This window comes from Theropithecus gelada, chromosome 11, assembly GCF_003255815.1.
Source record: "Theropithecus gelada isolate Dixy chromosome 11, Tgel_1.0, whole genome shotgun sequence".
NCBI lineage: Eukaryota > Metazoa > Chordata > Mammalia > Primates > Cercopithecidae > Theropithecus > Theropithecus gelada.
In genome coordinates, this window is record NC_037679.1 from 116,636,676 (window position 1) to 116,656,193 (window position 19,518).

At 39.8% G+C, this 19,518-nt stretch overlaps 1 protein-coding gene and 1 long non-coding RNA gene across 2 annotated transcripts in view; one reads left to right on the forward strand and one right to left on the reverse strand.

Annotated features, from left to right (window-relative positions):
- Nucleotides 1–2,382: 2,382 nt before the first annotated feature.
- Nucleotides 2,383–18,672, reverse strand: LOC112634407. The gene is made up of 2 exons (XR_003121770.1): nt 18,309–18,672; nt 2,383–2,573 (listed from the first exon to the last, which is right to left on the reverse strand). It is a non-coding gene; the product is annotated as an uncharacterized LOC112634407 (long non-coding RNA).
- Nucleotides 17,937–19,518, forward strand: part of ETNK1 (ethanolamine kinase 1) — a 64,786-nt gene continuing 63,204 nt past the window's right edge. Inside the window, exon 1 of the mRNA XM_025401797.1 lies at nt 17,937–19,212. Within this exon, the coding sequence (XP_025257582.1) occupies nt 18,790–19,212 (423 nt within the window). The 5' untranslated portion in view covers nt 17,937–18,789. The remainder of the gene's footprint in view (nt 19,213–19,518) is intronic.

Consider the following 19,518-nt stretch of genomic DNA (forward strand, 5'->3'; position numbering starts at 1 on the left):
GTTATTTTTTAAATTTCAGTGTTCATATAGCTCAGACCTATAGAATTAGCTGAAAATACTTAAGAAAAACAGGAAAACCAACTGAAAAATTCCAAAACCAGACAAAAATTATTAAAGATGTATAATGATCGAGAAATTGGTAAATGAAGCATCATGTATAAAAGTTAGTTACTGAGAATGTGTTTTGACCACTTTGTTGTTTAGACTAATCACTGTTTGGATTAAATTATTTTTAACGAAACTGTGTGGAGCTAATGTTATTTGTAATGATTGCCAAGTAGAAAAAAAGACACTCTTTCTTTCTTTCTACATTTTAATATTTTATAATTTTTAAAATGAGCATATGCCAAAGAAGAAAAAGAAAAAGTTCTTGCACATCTTTATTCCTGAGTAACTTACTCTTTATGCTGCAAATGCCTATGCAATCTTTTTTTTTTTTTTTTCTTGAAAAAATATTTTCCCCTGAACTGGTTATTGGTGGCACAACAGAATCCCATTTATATTTGCACATTCTATTATAGCTCAGGTGGCCTTGGCTAAGCTGAAAGAGAGACTGCTCTTCCCATTTCCCCTCCCTGAAGGTTTTTGTTTTTGTTTTTGTTTTTGAGACACAGTGCAGTGGTGCTACCTCAGCAAACTGCAATCTCTGCCTCCCAGGCTCAAACAATCCTCCCACCTCAGTCTCCCAAGTAGCTGGGACTGCAGGTGCAAGCCACCATGTCTGGCTAATTTTTGTATTTTTTGTGAAGACAGGGTTTTAACACATTGCCCAGGCTGGTCTCAAACTCCTGAGTTCAGGTCATCTGCTCACCTCCTCGGCCTCCCAAAATGCTGGGATTATAGGCGTAAGCCACTGCACCCAGCCCCGATATTTTTTTAAATGTTAAGCACAGTGCTTATCTTCTCTTCTCCTATTCTGATAATAAAAAAGTTCTGATTTAGCAGTAGCCCATTTTTGTATATAGTTTTCATATCAATAAATTTGAAAATAATATCAGTGTATATATAGTTTGGATATTTGTCCCCAGTTCAATCTCATGTTGAAATGTAATCTCCAATGCTGGAGGTGAGGCCTGGTGGCAGGTGTTTGGACCATGGGAATGGATCCCTCATGAACAGCTTAGGCCATTCCGTTGGTGATAGGTCAGTTCTCGCTTTAAATTCATGCAAGATCTGGTCATTTAAAAGTGTGTGGCACCTCCTCACTCCACTCTCTCACTTTCACCTGCTTTCACCATGTGATGTGCCTGGTCCCCCTCCACTTTCCACCATGATTGTAAGCTTGGTGAGGCCTCGCTGGAAGCTTAGCAGATGCCAGCACCATGCTTCCTGTAAAGCCCACAGAACTGTAAGCCAATTCAATCTCACTTATTTATAAATTACCCAAGCTCAAGTATTTCTTTATAATAATGCAAGAATGGCCTACTACAATATATTTTAAATTTCCTTTTGACTCAGTTTTTACTTAGAAGAATATTCATTTGCTTCATAATATTTGGTCCTTGTTTTCACCCTCAGGTTGATAATTTTGGTTTTTTATAATTTGTCATGTGTACTGCTTTTATCATTTATTATTTTGTGATCAGCTCAAGAGATAACTACATTAAAGGAGTCAATTTGTATCTATCTAAATACATAAGTTTTGTATTCCTTTTATAGCTAATTAGGACATCTTATATTATTTAGGTTTTTCTACCTCTCTGCCTCTTTCCCTTTTCTCCTCCACCTTCCTTTTTATTTTTTCCATCTGAAGGTCTGTGTTTGGACACCTCTTACATATTTGTTTCAGACATATAGTTTTGGGTCAAGAAGGTGTACCTCAGTTTGGCAATTACTGTTTCTAAGCACTGACTCAGAGGTGTATGAGTGGGTAGAAACTAAAATGTCTCATCCTTGTCTCATATAAGTATATTAAAAATCCCTTGGACTGATCCTTAAATAGACCCATTTAGTAAATTTCAGCAGCAACAGTACTGTGAACCATTTGGATAAGAGTTCCAGTCAATTTTCTAATTTATAATACTGGATTCTAGACCATATGGTTTTAATGTGTTGATAAAAAGAAAGAATCACATCTTACCACAGTTCAAATATATTAAATCCAATGTTTCCTCGTTGTCACTAATGGTCTAACACTATCATAAAAGTTAATTAATTGGTACAGTAGGCTCTATTCTTTTAAAGCCATCAGGATTTCGCCTCATTGTACTTTAAACTCTTTTGGATGGTTATTACTGTATTTCTTGACAATCTGTTGTCTAGTGGTTACCAAGGCATCCTGGTTTATCTCGCCAGTTTACAATTAATAGGGCTACATTCTGCCTGTTTTTATAAAAACAAACAAACAAACAAAAACAAAACACACACACAAAAACACACTAGTATTTCATTTAACTCTTTAGCAATCATCAGAGTCTTCAAAATCAGGAATCCTCCAAATCCATAAAAGCCAATCTCCCTGTGTCTGCAATGGTTTTAGGTGACTTGCAGACATTATCTCTTAGCCACCAGTCACTGTATCACTCCTTATTCCTTGCTAGTGCTCTCTTTCCAGGTCATGTTACTCACAGCAGCTTTAAAATATACAATGGGAAAAAAAGGAGAGTAACATGAGCAGACTTAGTAGATAACAAAGGACAAGAGAAAGTAGGTCCTTGATATTCTCTTTACTTTTTCCCAGCATATTCCCTGCTAGCCTGTGATAAACTTACCCCAAGGAAAGAAAAGAAAAGCAGACCCCAAAGTTTTAACTCAGTTCTAGATTCTGAAGTTCTGGGTTCTGAACTAATTAAAGTTTAAACATTGGAACAATTTCCCTGGATTAAGTTAAGAACATCTTTTACCTCTTCTACTACTTACTAATAATAACATAACTCATGCAATAATAGCTATTATATACCATTTTATTTAATTCAGATAAATATTTAATAATATTGGCTCAAAACATATTTGAGCCCTTCCTAGCACCAGGAATTATTTCAAAGAATTGACAATCATCTATTTAAATCTTCTCTGCATCACTGTTGTTATCACTGTTTTGCAATGGTTTTGCAGTGATAACAACAGAGATTAGGAAACTGAGGTTAAAAGAGATGTAATAAATTGCTCAAATTACCATCCTGGCTAACACGGTGAAACCCCGTCTCTATTAAGAAATACAAAAAACTAGCCGGGCGACGTGGCGGGCGCCTGTAGTCCCAGCTACTCGGGAGGCTGAGGCCGGAGAATGGCGTGAACCCGGGAGGCGGAGCTTGCAGTGAGCTGAGATCGGGCCACTGCACTCCAGCCTGGGCAACAGAGCGAGACTCCATCTCAAAAAAAAAAAAAAAAAAAAAAATTGCTCAAATTCGACAGCAGGACTGTCTAACTACAAAGTTCACATCCTTTTAATCCCCTTCACTACATCTCTAAAGAACAAGAAAGTCTTAAAAACATTGCACGCGTTGGAGCAAAGCCAAGTAGAATCTGAAGCTGGAGAAAATGGTTCTTGTGTGTCTTTCATATACTACAGTCACACAAGTAGTTGGCATTAACCTTTTGTAGTTTGTGGGTACATAATTGCTCTGAAATCCTCTCTTCAAAATATCAAAACATTTTTGAAAACATTCCTTATGAAGAACCGAATAGGTGTAAAGATATTAAAAGTTTAACTTAGGAATTGGTGTTAAAGTGATTGCATTCATTTGGGGGAAAGTTGGAATAGTAGTAAAACAATAAAGGCTGATTATTCAATTCAGCGTAGAGTCTGAAAAAAAAATTTTAAACTGTAATGCAGAACATATTTAGTCTGTTACCAGTTTTATCACTCAACAATTAATTAAGTGGCTACTAAATGGCAATCATTACCTAAGCCCTGAGGAAAAATGGATTAAGAAACCTCCAGGATTTAAGCAAGCGAAGTATCTGTTTTTTCATCTTTAGAGTCATGTATTTGTCACTATATATAGATTTATAAATGCGTATATTTATATATGTACATATTTATATATTATATACATACATAACATATACGTGTTATATTATGTATGTGTATATATTATATATATACATGTATATATACTGAATGTATATATGTATATATTATATATACATAATATATAAATATGTATAAATATAGTTTTAGAATATTATATGTGTTTGCATTTATATATGCAAATATATATGCATATATTTGATATTTATATAATGATGAAGTATTTATCAGCACTTGTGAATTTTTTATTACTACAACTTAAATAACATTGATTACTGAAACGACTTTACCAAAATCTGTGAAAAGTAATCTATCATTATCATTATTATTTTAAAAAAGGGTCTTGCTCTGTCACCCAGGCTGGCTCACTGCAGCTTCAACCTCCTGGGTTCAAGCAATCCTCCCGGCTCAGCCTCTTGTGTAGCTGGGACTCTAGGTTTGTACCATGGCCACATTCGGCTAATTTATTTATTTATTTTTTTTGTAGAGACAGGGTCTTACTCTGTTGCCCAGGCTGGTCTCAAACTCCTGGGCTCAAGAGATCCTACCTTGTTCAGCCTTTCAAAGTGTTTGGATTACAGGTGTGAGCCACTGTGCCCAGCCTCAATATTATTTTTTAATAACTTTCCCCTACTGAGTTAAAATATTGCCTTTTTTACATTCTACATACCATATATCATTGAATCTTTCTTTTTGTATTGATCTCTTTATTCCTGTGCTGACCTCACAATTTATGGCTTAAAGATGTGATCTAACATTTGTAAGGTACATCCTTTTTCATTACTCATATACTGATGTTTACAATTTTTCCCTTATATATTTTAGATTATGAAAATTAGGGACAGTTTGGTATGTTTCTTTGTTCAATTAAACCCACAATTATAATTTACAATATGTAAACACAGTCTTAAGACTGCTGAGGATATCAAAGGAAAAATGATAGAATTCCAGCTCTCGAGATAATCTTATGTATGAAATAGAATTATAATTTATAACTCTATAATTTCTGATTCTAGAAATACAAAAAGAGACAAGATAGAATAAGAACCAAGAGGCAGGTTGTATAGAGTTAAATATTAGGTATTACAACTGAGCACACATGTAAGTAGTAAGCCTTTCTTAGATGATTGATGTGGTTGCTGCAGCAGTTTTTTTTTTTTTTTTTTTTTGAGACGGAGTCTCGCTGTGCTCCCAGGCTGGAGTGCAGTGGCGTGATCTCGGCTCACTGCAAGCTCCGCCTCCCGGGTTCACGCCATTCTCCCGCCTCAGCCTCCCAAGTAGCTGAGACTACAGGCGCCCGCCACCACGCCCGGCTAGTTTTTTGTATTTTTAGTAGAGACGGGGTTTCACCATGTTAGCCAGGATAGTCTCGATCTCCTGACCTCGTGATCCACCCGCCTCGGCCTCCCAAAGTGCTGGGATTACAGGCTTGAGCCACTGCGCCCGGCGCTGCAGCAGTTTTATAGATGACCAGATCCCTTACTCTGTCTTAAAGTCGAAAAGTGCAGAATAGTGGCAGCCTCATTTTGACGTAGCATCTCTAAAAATCTCAGCCCTTAGTGGCCTTCTTTTTCCCTTGCTTTCATGGAAGGTGGGGGCAAAGCATGTATGTCTTTGAAGTCTGGTATCACAGATGTTTTGAATTCCTGAATATTCAGTTCTCTCTACAATGACATGAATTAACTGATTTTCTATGAGGTGTGTGAGTGATTTCATTTTGAACATGTTTGTAATTTGGTGGATGATCTAGCTGTTAGACATGCCTACATGATCTTGTTTCACAGAATATTTTCTTCTGCAAATTCTTTATGTTGTTACTCTGTATTGGGGGAACCCACCCCCAATATTTCAATGCAGGTTCTTTCTATTTTCTGTAAGTGTCGGCCGGCTGAGAAATAAAGAGAGACAGTATAAAGAGAGGAATTTGACAGCCGGGCTGCCAGGGGTGACATCACATATCGGTAGGACCATGATGCCTGCCTGAAACTCAAACCAGCAAGTTTTTATTAAGGGTTTAAAAAGGGGAGGGAGTGTAAGAACAGGGAGGAGGTACAAAGATTACATGCTTCAAAGGGCAAAAAGCAGAACTACTAATAAGGGTCAAACAAAGATCACATGCTTTTGAGGGAACAGGACAAAGGGCAAAAGCAGAACTACTGATGAGGGTCTATGTTCAGCAGTGCCTGTATTGTCTTGGTAAACATCTTAAACAACAGAAAACAGGGTTCGAGAGCAGAGAACCGGTCTGACCTCAAATTTACCAAGGCAGAGTTTCTCCCCACCTTAGTAAGCCTGAGGGTTCTGCAGGAGACCAGGGCATATCTCAGTCCTTATCTCAACTGCACAAGACAGACATTCCCAGAGTGGCCATTTATAGACCTCCCCCCAGGAACGCATTCCTTTCCCAAGGTATTAATATTAACATTCTTTGCTAGGAAAATCATTTAGCGATATCTCTCCTACTTGCACATCCATTTATAGGCTCTCTGCAAGAAGAAAAATACGGCTCTTTTTGCCCAACCCTGCAGGCAGTCAGACCTTATGGTTGTCTTACCTTGTTCCATAAAAATTGCTGTTATTCTGTTCTTTTTCAAGGTGCACTGGTTTCCTATTGCTCCAACACACGTTTTATAATCAATTTGTACAAGTGACACAATTATCACAGTGGTCCTGAGGTGACATACATCCTCAGCTTACGAAGATAACAGGATTAAGAGATTAAAGTAAAGACAGGCATAAGAAATTATAAAAGTATTATTTGGGAACTGATAAATGTCCATCTTAAAATGAAATCTTCACAATTTATGTTCCTCTGCCATGGCTCCAACCCCTCTGTTCAGGGTCCCTGACTTCCTGCAACACTCTGGTAACTAAATCTAATCCCATTGTAATTAAAACATTTATGACCATGTCAGAAGCATATGAAGCAGAACAACTCCATCTTGAATAGGAGCTGGGTAAAATGAGGCTAACACCTGCTGGGCTGCGTTCCCAGATGGTTAAGGCATTCTAAGTCACAGGATGAAATAGGAGGTTGGCACAAAATACAGATCATAAAGACCTTGCTGATAAAATAGGTTGCAGTAAAGGAGCTGGCCTAAACCCACCAAAACCAAAATGGTGACAAGCGTGACCTCTGGTCGTCCTCACTGCCCCCCTCCCATCGGCACCATAGCAGTTTACAAATGCCATGGCAACATCAGGAAGCTACTTTATATGGTCTAAAAAGGGGAGGCATGAATAATCCACCCTTTGTTTAGCATATCATCAAGAAATAACCATAAAAATGGGCAACCGGCAGCCCTTGGGGCTGCTCTATCGAGTAGTTGTTCTTTAATTCCTTTACTTTCTTAATTAACCTTCTTTCACTTTACACTGCAGATTCGCCCTCAATTCTTTCTTGCACAAGATCCAAGAACCCTCTTTTGCGGCCTGAATCCAGACCCCTGTCCTATAACATATTTCTAGTGACCACAGGAGGGACTATAGTGTAGAAACCCGGACCCAACAGCTACCTTTGGGTAAGTGTTGGGGTCCTGTAGCATCTTTCTGGCCAATTGTGAAGGGACAATACTAAAGAAACCTCCCCCAACCTGAAGGAGATAGACAGCAACACTGATTGGACGACTTTGGGTAAGTGGTATGGTACCCAGATAAAGAATGGGCTTGTTACAGGCCCAAGTTAGTGGAGTTATAGTCTCTCCTAAGACAGAGTGGGTTAGAGGCCCCTCTTAATAAAAGGCAAGGATGCTTGACTGGCCTTGGGTTAGAGGCCCAACTTAGAAGGGGATTAGAGGTCTTCTAAGATTTAGGGAATTAGAGGCCCCTCTTGATAAAGTTCCTCTTGGCTAAGGACAGCTTCGGCACTATGGGTTGTTAACTGCTATTTTCTTTGGATTAATCTGCCTTGCACTCTGCTGAGACTTGTGGGTGCTAGGATTAGGCATGTACAGGATTGGGTGACATGGGGAGCATTTTCTTCCCCAAAAGGCAAAACTTGAAAGCTGATAGGATTGCTGGAAAAGATCCCTGCAGCAGCCGCCTGACCTTTTCAGTGTCGATGCAATGGGTGGGTCTTTCTCTGGCCTCCCTGATCATTTTGCCTTCCCCACCCCGCCACAGGCAATGCTTTTCTTTCTCTCCTTTCTCTTTCTTATCTTTTCTATTATTCAGGGTGACCATCTTGCCCAGAGACCACATGTTGAAATTCCTGATCAGAGGTTGGATTAACCATGATGGGGCCCGACCAGGGGCAAGTTTAAGCCTTTCAAGTTTAATAATGGGTGCTAAGCAGAGTGGCTAATGTCTACGTTTTGTCACATGTATTTTGCTCTGGCCAGAACAGAAAAAGATAATTTTCCTTTGTGTTGTGGCTTGGCCGTTGGGGCTGTGTACAGCCAGCTGGGTCACTAGGGCTGCTCGTGGAAAGGGAATCCAGAAGCCTGTAATGCCAGCAAAAGGATAAGAATTTCTTACCAGTCAGATTTCTGGTTTCTCTCTCTCTCTCTCCCCCGCCCTGCTGTGTGTGTGTGTGTGTGTGTGTGTGTGTGTGTGTGTGTGTGTGTAAACTGGATGAAGTTTCTCTCTGGTCAGTTATGCCCTTGGGAACTTGACCTTGTAACCATGTGGTCATGCTTTCTCTTTTCACAATGGTGGCCTGGATTCAGGCTTCAATTCCTGGCCTAGGGGATGATCTTGTATCTTCTGTCTATGTATTTATATGTATTATGTTTGTTATATTTACATATGAAATAGCTTAATTGAAAAATAATAAGAGCTTAATATTTTATCAGAAAAGTAAAAAAGTGTAATGACTTTTAGTCATGTGACTTAAGTAATCTTTGGGAACTAAAGATAGTTTTGTTTTGTTTTTTTAAGATGGAGTCTCATTCTGTCACCAGCCTGGAGTGAAGTGGTGCAATCTGGGCTCACTGCAACCTCCGCCTCCTGGGTTCAAGTGATTCTCCTGTCTCAGCCTCCCAAGTAGCTGGGACTACAGGTGCATGCCACCATGCCCAGCTCATTTTTTGTATTTTTAGTAGAGATGGGGTTTCACCATGTTGGCCAGGATGGTCTTGAACTCCAGACCTTGTGATCCACCCTCCTCAGTCTCCCAAAGTGCTGAGATTACAGGCATGAGCCACCGTGCCCGGCCAAGGTAGTTTTAAAAATTATTGGTAAGTAAAGATATTTGGTCTAAATTATGCAGGTCAGATAATAAGTTTACTAAATGCTTTAAGGTCATAAACTGCTTGAAAATTGTTCAATTTACCTATCTTAAAGCCATTAGATTCTAGATAAGGTCTGGGGACATGTGGAATTCACCATGCACCCTAGCTATACAAAGAAAATTATGAAAAAAGAGATTTTATATGAGAAATGATCTTGTATGGCCAATTCTTGTCTTAAAGTAAAATGACTATTGATGTTTAGGGCAAGTCAGAAAGTTCAAGAATGTCTCAGATAGTCTGTGTAAGTCTTGAAAGGATTTGTGGAGGAAATTTATGCAAGAAATGTACAATTCAAAGGTTGTTAGGCCTTCTAAATGCTTCATGCAATGCTACCATGACTCTTACTGTACAACTTGCCTGCTTAAGGAAGGTAAGGCCTGGGAACATGTAGAATTAGCCACATCCCCTAGCTATGCTGCAGAGTCAGCTCTTATATGTACTTCTGCCTGGTGTGTCTTAGAGTAGGATCCACACTTAGTACATAATTAAAATCTCAGATTTACCAAGGTTTTCAACAAAAATAGAAGTTGCTAAAAGTTAACATTATAACATGTAATTAAAACTACAAAGAAACAACTTTACATGCAAGGTGTGTAAAGAAAGTAAAATGTGTTTTTGGTGAAAGAGTATAAGAAGTCATGGGAAGGTAGATTTTTTTCTGCCTAAAGTGTTAAAGGATTGTTTAAGAAAGGAAAAATGTCTAATGGTTTATGAAAAATTAACCTGTAAAACAGATTCTGTGTGGACATTGGCTAAAGTTAAAGGGATATTATTCAGTTTTTCTGCAAATTAACCACTGGAATAAAAGCACAACAGGTTTTCCTTTTTTTTTTTTTTTTTTTTTTGAGGCAGAGTCTTGGTCTGTTGCCCAGGCTGGAGTACAATGGTGTGATCTAGGCTCACTGCAACCTCAGCTTCCTGGGTTCAAGTGATTCTCCTGTCACAGCCTCCCAAGTAGCTGAGTTTACAGGTGCATACCACCATGTCCAGCTAATTTTTGTATTTTTAGTAGAGATGGGATTTCATTGTGTTGGTCAGGCTGGTCTCAAACTCCTGACCTCAGGCAATCCACTCACCTCAGCTTGCCAAAGTGCTGGGATTACAGGTGTGAACCACCATGCCTGGCCTAACAGGTTTTTCTTAAAGCAAAACCCTGCTTATGATCTGCTCTTTAACAAAAATTGTAAAGGGTTGTAAAAGGTTTATGAAAATCTTACCTTTGGTCAAACTGATAAAAATTAAATACATTTATTGATAAGGTTTCATTAAGAATTGGGTTTGACATCAATAATGCACTAATGCAACAGTGACATTTGGCTTATTTGGTATAAAAGTTATATAGGGCCAGGCGCGGTGGCTCACGCCTGTAATCCCAGCACGTTGGGAGGCCGAGATGGGTGGATCGCAAGGTCAGGAGATCGAGACCATCCTGGTTAATACAGTGAAACCCCGTCTCTACCAAAAACTACAAAAAAGTTAGCCAGGCATGGTGGCGGGTGCCTGTAGTCCCAGCTACTCGGGAGGCTGAGGTGGGAGAATGGTGTGAACCCAGGAGGCAGAGCTTGCAGTGAGTCAAGATTGTGCCACTGCACTCCAGCCTGGACGACAGAATGAGACTCTGTCTCAAGAAAAATAAATTACATAGGAAGCATTATCAAATATGAAATGGTGTTTGGTTTTCTTTGGGCTGTAAATGTGTTATTAATATATGTTCCAAAATTATGGGAAACTTCTGTAATTCTAATATGGCTTAGTGTATGTTATGAGTAATTATATTGTTACATAAAATCATTTTGTGCCAGAGAGGTAACCAAAATTCCTTTGTCAATTGTGTTTTTGACTGTGGCTGTCCTAAGACGTTTCGTCATCCACAGACAATTTTTGTCTTGTTTTAACTCTCCATAGAAGCTGGTTTATAATCAGCTATAGAACTCTAACAGACATTCTTATATGCAGGTTTCTGACACTTTGAAAATTGTGACATTAGAATACAGGAAACAACTTTCAGAACTGTCACAGACAGCTAAAGTGTTCATGAAGATCAAGCAAAACAGGAGTTAACTAAATAACCAGAATCAATAAAAAGCAGAAGTAATCTGTGTGACGTTTTGCTTAAAACATTGCTGATCCTTTTTTTTTTTTTTCCCAGAGTCAAGAAAACTTTTCTTTTGAGCTATTTACAGCTTGTAGCAATTGAGTAAACTATACTGCTGTGAATAACATTTGGAGCATATTTGTTTCTCTCTATCTGATTTCTCCAGAATTTGGAGACTATTTGTGAGTATTCTTAACTTATGGCAATAAGTTAAGTGTGGTTATTTACATAAGTGCAATAAGAATCAGTTTTCTTTTGCAACAGGACGCAATTGGAGAAATTGGTTATTTTACCAAGGCTTTAACTGGAATGGTGTGCTTTCCTTTAAGGAGTCAAACTTGACTTGTAAAACCAATGAAAGCCCTTTGGGGAACTGGACTCATACATTGCCTACACAGTCCCTTGTACAGGTTTTCTACCTGTGGTAAGTAAAGAATGTCACTTTTTCTCAGGTCCAGAAGCCCCAAGTTATCTTGGGACCCCAAGAGGAAAGGAATTTACTCAACTTGGGTACTTGAGGGTACAAACCCATGGCAGGACTTGGCTCTAAAAAAGTGTTATCTGAGATTCCTTATGGAACAAATTTCCATCAAAGCCAATGAAAAAGCCTATATGGCAAATTATGATTCTTGCTGCACTTTATACAAATAATCAAGCCAAGTATAATAAAGCAAATTGGTCTTACCATAATTTATCTTTAGTAGCAATGGGAAACTGGAGAGAGATTATGTTTCAATAACTATGGTATACTTGCTATTAAATTGTAGTCTCATCTGCTGTTTTTCTTTCTGCAATTTAGGCCAGCCCTGCTTATTCCTGTAAACCAACCAGTGATCTCTGACTGCTGCTCAGAAAAAACAAGAGGGATGGCTGATTAAACAGGTTGCAGTAAAGGAGCCAGCCTAAACCCACCAAAACCAAAATGGTGATGACAGTGACCTCTGGTTGCCCTCACTGCTACATTCCCACCAGCACCATGACAGTTTACAAATTCCATGACAATGTCAGGAAGTTACCCTATGTGGTCTAAAAAGAGGAGGCATGAATAATCCACCCCTTGTTTAGCGTACTATCAAAAAATAACCATAAAAATAGGCAATCTGCAGCCCCTGGGGCTGCTCTGTCTATAGAGTAGCTGTTCTTTTATTCCTTTACTTTCTTAATAAACTTCCTTTCACTTTGCACTGTGGATTCGCCCTGAATTATTTCTTGCATGAGATCCAAGAACCCTCTCTTGGGGTCTGAATCCAGACCCTTGTCACGTAACAACCAGAGCACCCCTGGGTTTATATTCAGTGATCCTTTCATTCCCTCAGACAAATGCTCATTATGTAACAAGTTAGAAACAGCTTTTCTAGTCTTTTATATGTGGTATAATCATTATGACTTAAATCTACAATGTGGGTGTCATAAGGCAGAATTTTGTAGGTGTTTTAACAGATATATAAGAGGGAGAAGTAAATTTGGACTAGGAAAATCCAGATAAGCTCCATGAAGAAGATTGCTGGAGAGTTAAGCTTTGAAGGATGAGTGAGGGTGTAAGAAGCAGACATAGGAGGCAGGACATTCCAGGTATTGGAGGGTCCCAATGCCATGTGAAGTATGGGAAAGGGACTATTAAATGTGTTGTATACTTCAAAATAATGTTACATCTTTATAGCTATGTTATATTCTCTCAACCTGTGTTGCAAGATGCTGGAATATTTTACTGACACCCTGTAGCTAAGATTTTTTTCCAGACTCAAAGATAACTAGTGGGCTGGCCAGTGGCCTAGGAAATGATCAGGCAGGTGATTTCAGCATAATGAGTTAAGCGGATACAGCCCCTGGCTGAGTGCTATTCTTATGTGAGACTGGCACAGTTTCAGGACTAATTAGGTGGACTTAAGCATTTATTATCTTTTTATGTTCTAGGCACTATTGTAGGCAGTGGAAATGTGGCAATAGACAAGCTGTGGCTCTGCTTTGCTGGCACTAACATTCTAATACGTAAGAGGGACACTAAAAAGGTAAATAAAACATACACTGATTTTAGCTGATCTCATTTCACAGAAGTCAGCGCACTCTCTCCTCTCTGGGAGTGTTACTATGCTTAATAAACTTTTGCTGCTTTGCTGGGGAAAAAAAAGTGAATACATTGATTCCAAGGTAACTCCCATTGTTTTATGATATATAAAAAATAAAACAGGTCGTTGTGATAAGGGAAGTGATGGATGGAAATGCCCCTCCAGAGAACAACTTTTGAGTAAGATCTAAATGATAGGAAGCCACATGAAAAGAAGCCAGTACACAGAAATCATGAGGAAGCAAAACCAGACAATTAGAAACAGAAGATAGGTAAAAACAGGTGGAGAGAAGAGACAGAGAACTCAACTAACCAGAAGGGCTGTTGGGTTTCCAGAACTATTGCTTGAATTTCGACTTCTAGGACCGCTGTTGCCTCCTGAATATGTGCATAAGTAGATGCATATGTTCCATTTGCCATCTTTATTCTGTCATAATATATTCCTGTCTCTCTAACATCTAATGATCTGTTGATCTAACTATCCATCCACCTAATCATTTTCATATTGTGGGACAGTTAGACTGCTGCCAGTTTTTAGCAATACAAGGAGCAAGACAGCAGTGAACATTCTTGTATACACTTTATCATGTACATGGTATGGGATTTTCGCATCTACCTGGAATTGAAACCGCTGGATGGTAAAGAATGTCTACCATTAACTTTATAAAAATTTGCAAAATTGTTTTCCAAAGTTTTTACAAATAAATATACTTCTCCACAAGAAATGTATACTTGGCATTATCAGACTTCAAAATTTTTCCAATCTAATGGGTGTGAAATGGTGTCTCATTATTATTCTAATTTACATTATCTTAATTATTAGACATTACAATTAGGGAGGTACCGTTTCAAAAGCTTATTGGCTATTTGGATTTCCTTTTCTTCAAACTGCTATTTGTTTGCCAGTTATTCTACTGGGTGATTAACTTCCTTATTTATTAGTAGTATCCTGAATATAAATACTTTTTTGATCATACACATTGCAAATATCTTATCTTTTTATGGCTTGTCATTTATCTTCATGGTATTTTCAGTCATGAGGTTTCAAATTTTAATGTTTTCAAATTTATCAATCCTTTTTCCTCATAGTACGTGCTTTATGAGTCTGTTTAGGAATCCTTCTCTAACTTACAATCATAGAGATCTGATTCTATATTTTCGGACTGTTTTATTCATTTACATTTATTAACTACTACAGCAAGGGAGTATGTTGACTGACAAAAACACAAATATGAACTAAAGTCCACAATTTATATTCAGGTTCACTCTTTGTATTGCATAGTTCCGTGAGTTTTGACTAATTTATAATGTCATGCATCCACCATTATAATATCATATAGAATAGTTTCATTGCCCTAAAAATCTCCTGTGCTCCATTCTTCCCTTCTTGTGACTTGATCCTACATTTCTTTTCATCATTCAATAATGTTCCATTTTATGGATGTAGCAGTTTTTATTGTACATTCATCTATTTTCTTGGTTGCTCCAATTTTTGACAGTTATGAATAAAGGTGCTAAAAACATTAGTGTGCAAGTTTCTGTGTGGACATAAGTTTTCAGGTCATCTGGGTAGGTACCAAGGAACATGACTGCTAGATTGTATGGTAAGACTATGTTTAACTCTGTAAGAATCTGCCAGACTGTCTTCCAAAGTGACCGTACCATTTTGCATCCTACCAGCGATGATAGTTCCTCTTCACATCTTCATAGCATTTGGTTGGTTGTGTTTTGGATTTCAGCTATTCCAATAGATACGTAATAGTATCTCATTGTTTAGGTATTGAATATGTTTTCATATGCTTTTGTGCCATCTGTATATCTTCTTGGTGAGATATCTGTTCTGATCTTTTGCCCATTTTAAAATTGGGTTTTTCTATTGTTAAGTTTAAAGAGTACTTTGTATAGTTTGAATAGAAGTCTTCTATTGAATATGTTTTGCAAACATTTTTTTTCCAGTCTGTGGCTTGTCTTTTCATTCTCTTAACTATCTTTTGCAGAGCAAAAGTTTTTAATTTTAATGAAGTACAAGTTACCAGTTTTCTTTCATGGGTTGCGCTTTTGATGTTGCATCTAAAGGGTAACTGCCAAACCCAGAGTCACCTAGATGTTCTGTTACGTTGCTTTCTAAGAGTTGTATAGTTTTGTGTTTTATATTTATGTCTACGATCCATTTTAAATTACTTTTTGTGAAAGGTGTAAGGTCTGTGTCTGGATTCTTTTTTTTTTTTTTGCAAGTGTATATCCAGTTGTTCTGGCACCATTTATTCAAAATTTGAATTGCCTTTTTCCTTTGTTAAATATTAGTTGACAGTATTTGCGTGGATCTACTTCTGGACTCTATTTTGTTTCATAGATCTATTTATCTATTCTTTTGAGAATGCTACACTGTACTACATGTCTTTTTTTCTTTTCTTTTCTTTTCTTTTTTTTTTTGAGACAGAGTCTCACTCTATTACCTAGGCTGAAGTGCAGTGGTGTGATCTTGGTTCATTGCAACCTCCATCTCCCAGGTTCAAGTGATTCTCCGGCCTCAGCCTCCCAAGTAGCTGGGATTACAGGTGCCTGCCACCACGCCCAGCTAAGTTTTATATTTTTAGTAGAGACAGTGTTTCACCATCTCTTCAGTAGTTGGCCAGGCTGGTCTCAAACTACTGACCCCAAGTGATCCACTCAGCTTGGCCTCAATACTACACTGTCTTGATTACTGGAATGTATACTATTATTTTTTTCTTTTTTTAGACAAGGTCTCGTTCTGTTGCCCAGGCTTGGGTGCAGTAACTTGATCATGGCTCACTGCAGCCTCAATCTCTTGGGCTCAGGCAATCCTCCTGTCTCAGCCTCTGAGTAGCTGTGACTACAGGTGTGCACCACCACACCTGGCTAATTAAGTTTTTTTTTGGAGAGATGAGGTCTCACTGTGTTGCCCAGGCTGGCCTTGAACTCCTGGGCTCAAGTGAACCTCCCGCCTCAGCTTCCCAAAGTGCTGGGATTACAGGCATGAGCCACTGCACCCAGCTATACTGTCTTCAAGTCTGTTTTCTGACTTTGTTTTTCTTTAATATTGTGTTGGCTACTCTGGCTCTTATGACTTTGCATGTAAACATTAGAACTGGTTTGCTGATATCTACGACATAACCTGGGGTGATTAGAATTAAATCCATAGATTAGGTTGATAAGAATTGATATTTCTTGCACATTTTTAAAGTTTTGCTTTTAACATTTAGGTTTTTAATCTTCCCCAAATTAATTTTTATGCCTAATAAGAGGGAGGGATCAAAATTTTTTTCTCATACAAAAAGCAACTGTACCACTTCTGTTCATTGATCAGTCTGGACTTTCTCATTAATTTGTAATGGTACTTTTGTTATATACAAAGTTCTCATATGTGTATGGGTTTTGTTCTGGGACTTCATCATGTTCTAGTAGCTTATGTGCCCATACCTAAACCAATATATAATACATCCTGGTAGGATTGGTCCTCCCAATATATTCCCTCATCTTACCTGTCCCCATTCCTCTCTCCCCAATTACAGCACTTTTCTTGGACCTTAACTTTTGATATGAATTTCAATGTCATTTTAACAAGTTCAGTAAAAAAAACCCTTTTGAGATTTTAACTGGAACTGCATTATATGTACTGATTAGTTCAGGGAAAATTGAGTCCTTTATATTAATCTTTTCTCATTTATGAATATGGTTCATTTCTACATTAATTTTATCCATGGATCCTGTACATTTTTGTTACTTTTTTTCTCAGGTACCTAACAGTTGTTTTTCTTTTTCTTCTACTTGTTAATGGACTCTTATTTACCATTACAAACTAGTGCAGTTTGCAACATAATTTTAAATTAAATTATTTTACAATTCTTAAAGTTTTAAAATTCTTAAAATGTCAACTGCTTAATAAAAATACATTTTATACAAAAATGCAAGGGATATTATCTGAAATGTGAAAGTATTAGTATATTTACGATTTCTCCCCCAAGTGGAAGGAACACACACTCTAATGTTTCTAGTAGAAAATTATGCCTAAATCTGGCAGGGCGCGGTGGCTCATGCCAGGGAGGCATCGCGCCCTGCCTATAATCCCCAGCGCTTTGGTAGGCCGAGGTGGGTGGATCACCTGAGGTCAGGAGTTCGAGACCAGCCTGGCCAACGTGGTGAAACCCGTCTCTACTAAAAATACAAAAATTTGTTGGGCGTGGTGGCACGCACCTGTAATCCCAGCTACTCGTGAGGCTGAGGCGGGAGAATCGCTTACACCCGGGAGGCGCAGGTTGCAGTGGGCCGAGATCGCACCATTGCACTCCAGCCTGGATGCAGAGTGAGGCTCCGTCTCAAAACAAATAAAAAAAGCAAGCAAAAAAACCCACTAAATTTGAAAAATGTTAAATCAACTTCTTTGCTGTTTTATAAAGCTCCATTTCCACCCCTCTTTTTAGTTTAGGAAGTTTACCGTTATAGGTGAAGTAATTATTTTGCGAATTACAAAGGTAAGTAGGTTCTTTCTTTAACAATCAGGATGTAAACTTAATGCTGGTGAAGTAATTAAACATTTTGAATGTTAATGAAACTCAGTCCAGTTAAGGGTTTTATTTACTACTAACAAACGTATTCACCAAGTACTAAGTGCTGCAGGGAATCCCAGACCGTTTTCCTCCATCAAAAAGGAAAATTAGGAGGCCCCAATACTTTACTTGTAGCTTATCCAGTTTCTACCATTCCCTGTAAGGCACTGAGACGCAAGATTTCATGGCCCACTCGAGGTACCCTGGCACGGACATCGGGTTGTTCTAGTGTTGAGCTTCAAAACTATTCCTTTCCTTCCCTTTCTTCTATATACCAGACTCTAACCTGTTCTCCCCAGCTTCGAATTATTCTCTGTATGGTCGAACATCTTACTCCACAAATAACTTAAGTGTTGCAGTTGTCTTACCCAAATACCCGAACTCAGCTTGTCCCGAGTACTGCGATCCCGTGTACTCTAATGGGAATACAGTTAACCAGGCTAGTATGAGGTCCCCAGTACACAGCAGCTCCAAGATCAAGGCGACTGAGTAACACTGCTTGCCTAGACTCAGCACAAGTTCGGAGAGTGATCCTAGGGTTATTTTAGAACGTGTCCCTTGCTTCCCACAAAAATTCAGTCTTTAACTCGAGCCCGGATGCCCACGATCTTTCGGATCAGGTGAGCTAAAGCTTCAATGCCTTGAGGGGCTTGGCAGGGCTCGGGCTCATCCCGGAGAAGCAGCCCCGCTTTCCAGACCAGCAGTTCCCAGGGATGGGTGTGTGCTAATCGCAGGCCTACAAGTCCATCGCGGTACAGCGGTTCCATTGTGACGGAAGGCGAGAAACCCCGCCTCCGCCCCCTGACGCAGCGCAGGCCCCGCCCCGCGCGTGACGCCAGCGTCAGGCCAGCCCCGGCATGCTCCGCGGCCGCCCGCGGTCGAGCGCCGACAACAGGAATTTTTCCCGAGAGCGGCCCGGGCTCAGTTCAGCTGCTGTCCAGACCCGGATCGGCGACAGTGCCGCCTCCAGACGTTCTCCTGCCGCTCGCCCGCCCGTCCGAGCGCCCCCAGCCCTCCCGCGAGGGCGCCCCGGGACGGAAGGATCCACCAGTCTGTCGGCGCCCGCCGTTCTCGTGGTCGCCGTCGCCGTCGTCGTGGTGGTAGTCTCCGCCGTCGCCTGGGCCATGGCCAATTACATCCACGTCCCTCCCGGCTCCCCGGAGGTGCCCAAGCTGAACGTCACCGTTCAGGATCAGGAGGAGCAGCGCTGCCGGGAGGGAGCCCTGAGCCTCCTGCAACACCTGCGGCCTCACTGGGACCCCCAGGAGGTGACCCTGCAGGTAACGCCCACACCTCAGCTCTGGGTCTCTTATGTCCCTCACGCGGCTGTGGGGGTCCTCACCACAATCGCCTCTGTCCCACGATGACCGAGGAGGACCTAGGGCAACATCTCCTCCCTAAGTCCGTTGGGAAGTGACCCTGTATTTCCCCTCACACCTAGGAAGGTCACTCCCCCTTCCCGTCGCAGTTGCTCTTTGAGATTGACCTGAGGGCACATTTTCTCTTTCCAGAAGCGGCTGCGTAAGTGACGCACCCATCCACAGGGGGGAGATTCCTGTTGATAGTTGCCCCTCCTCCCACTCCCC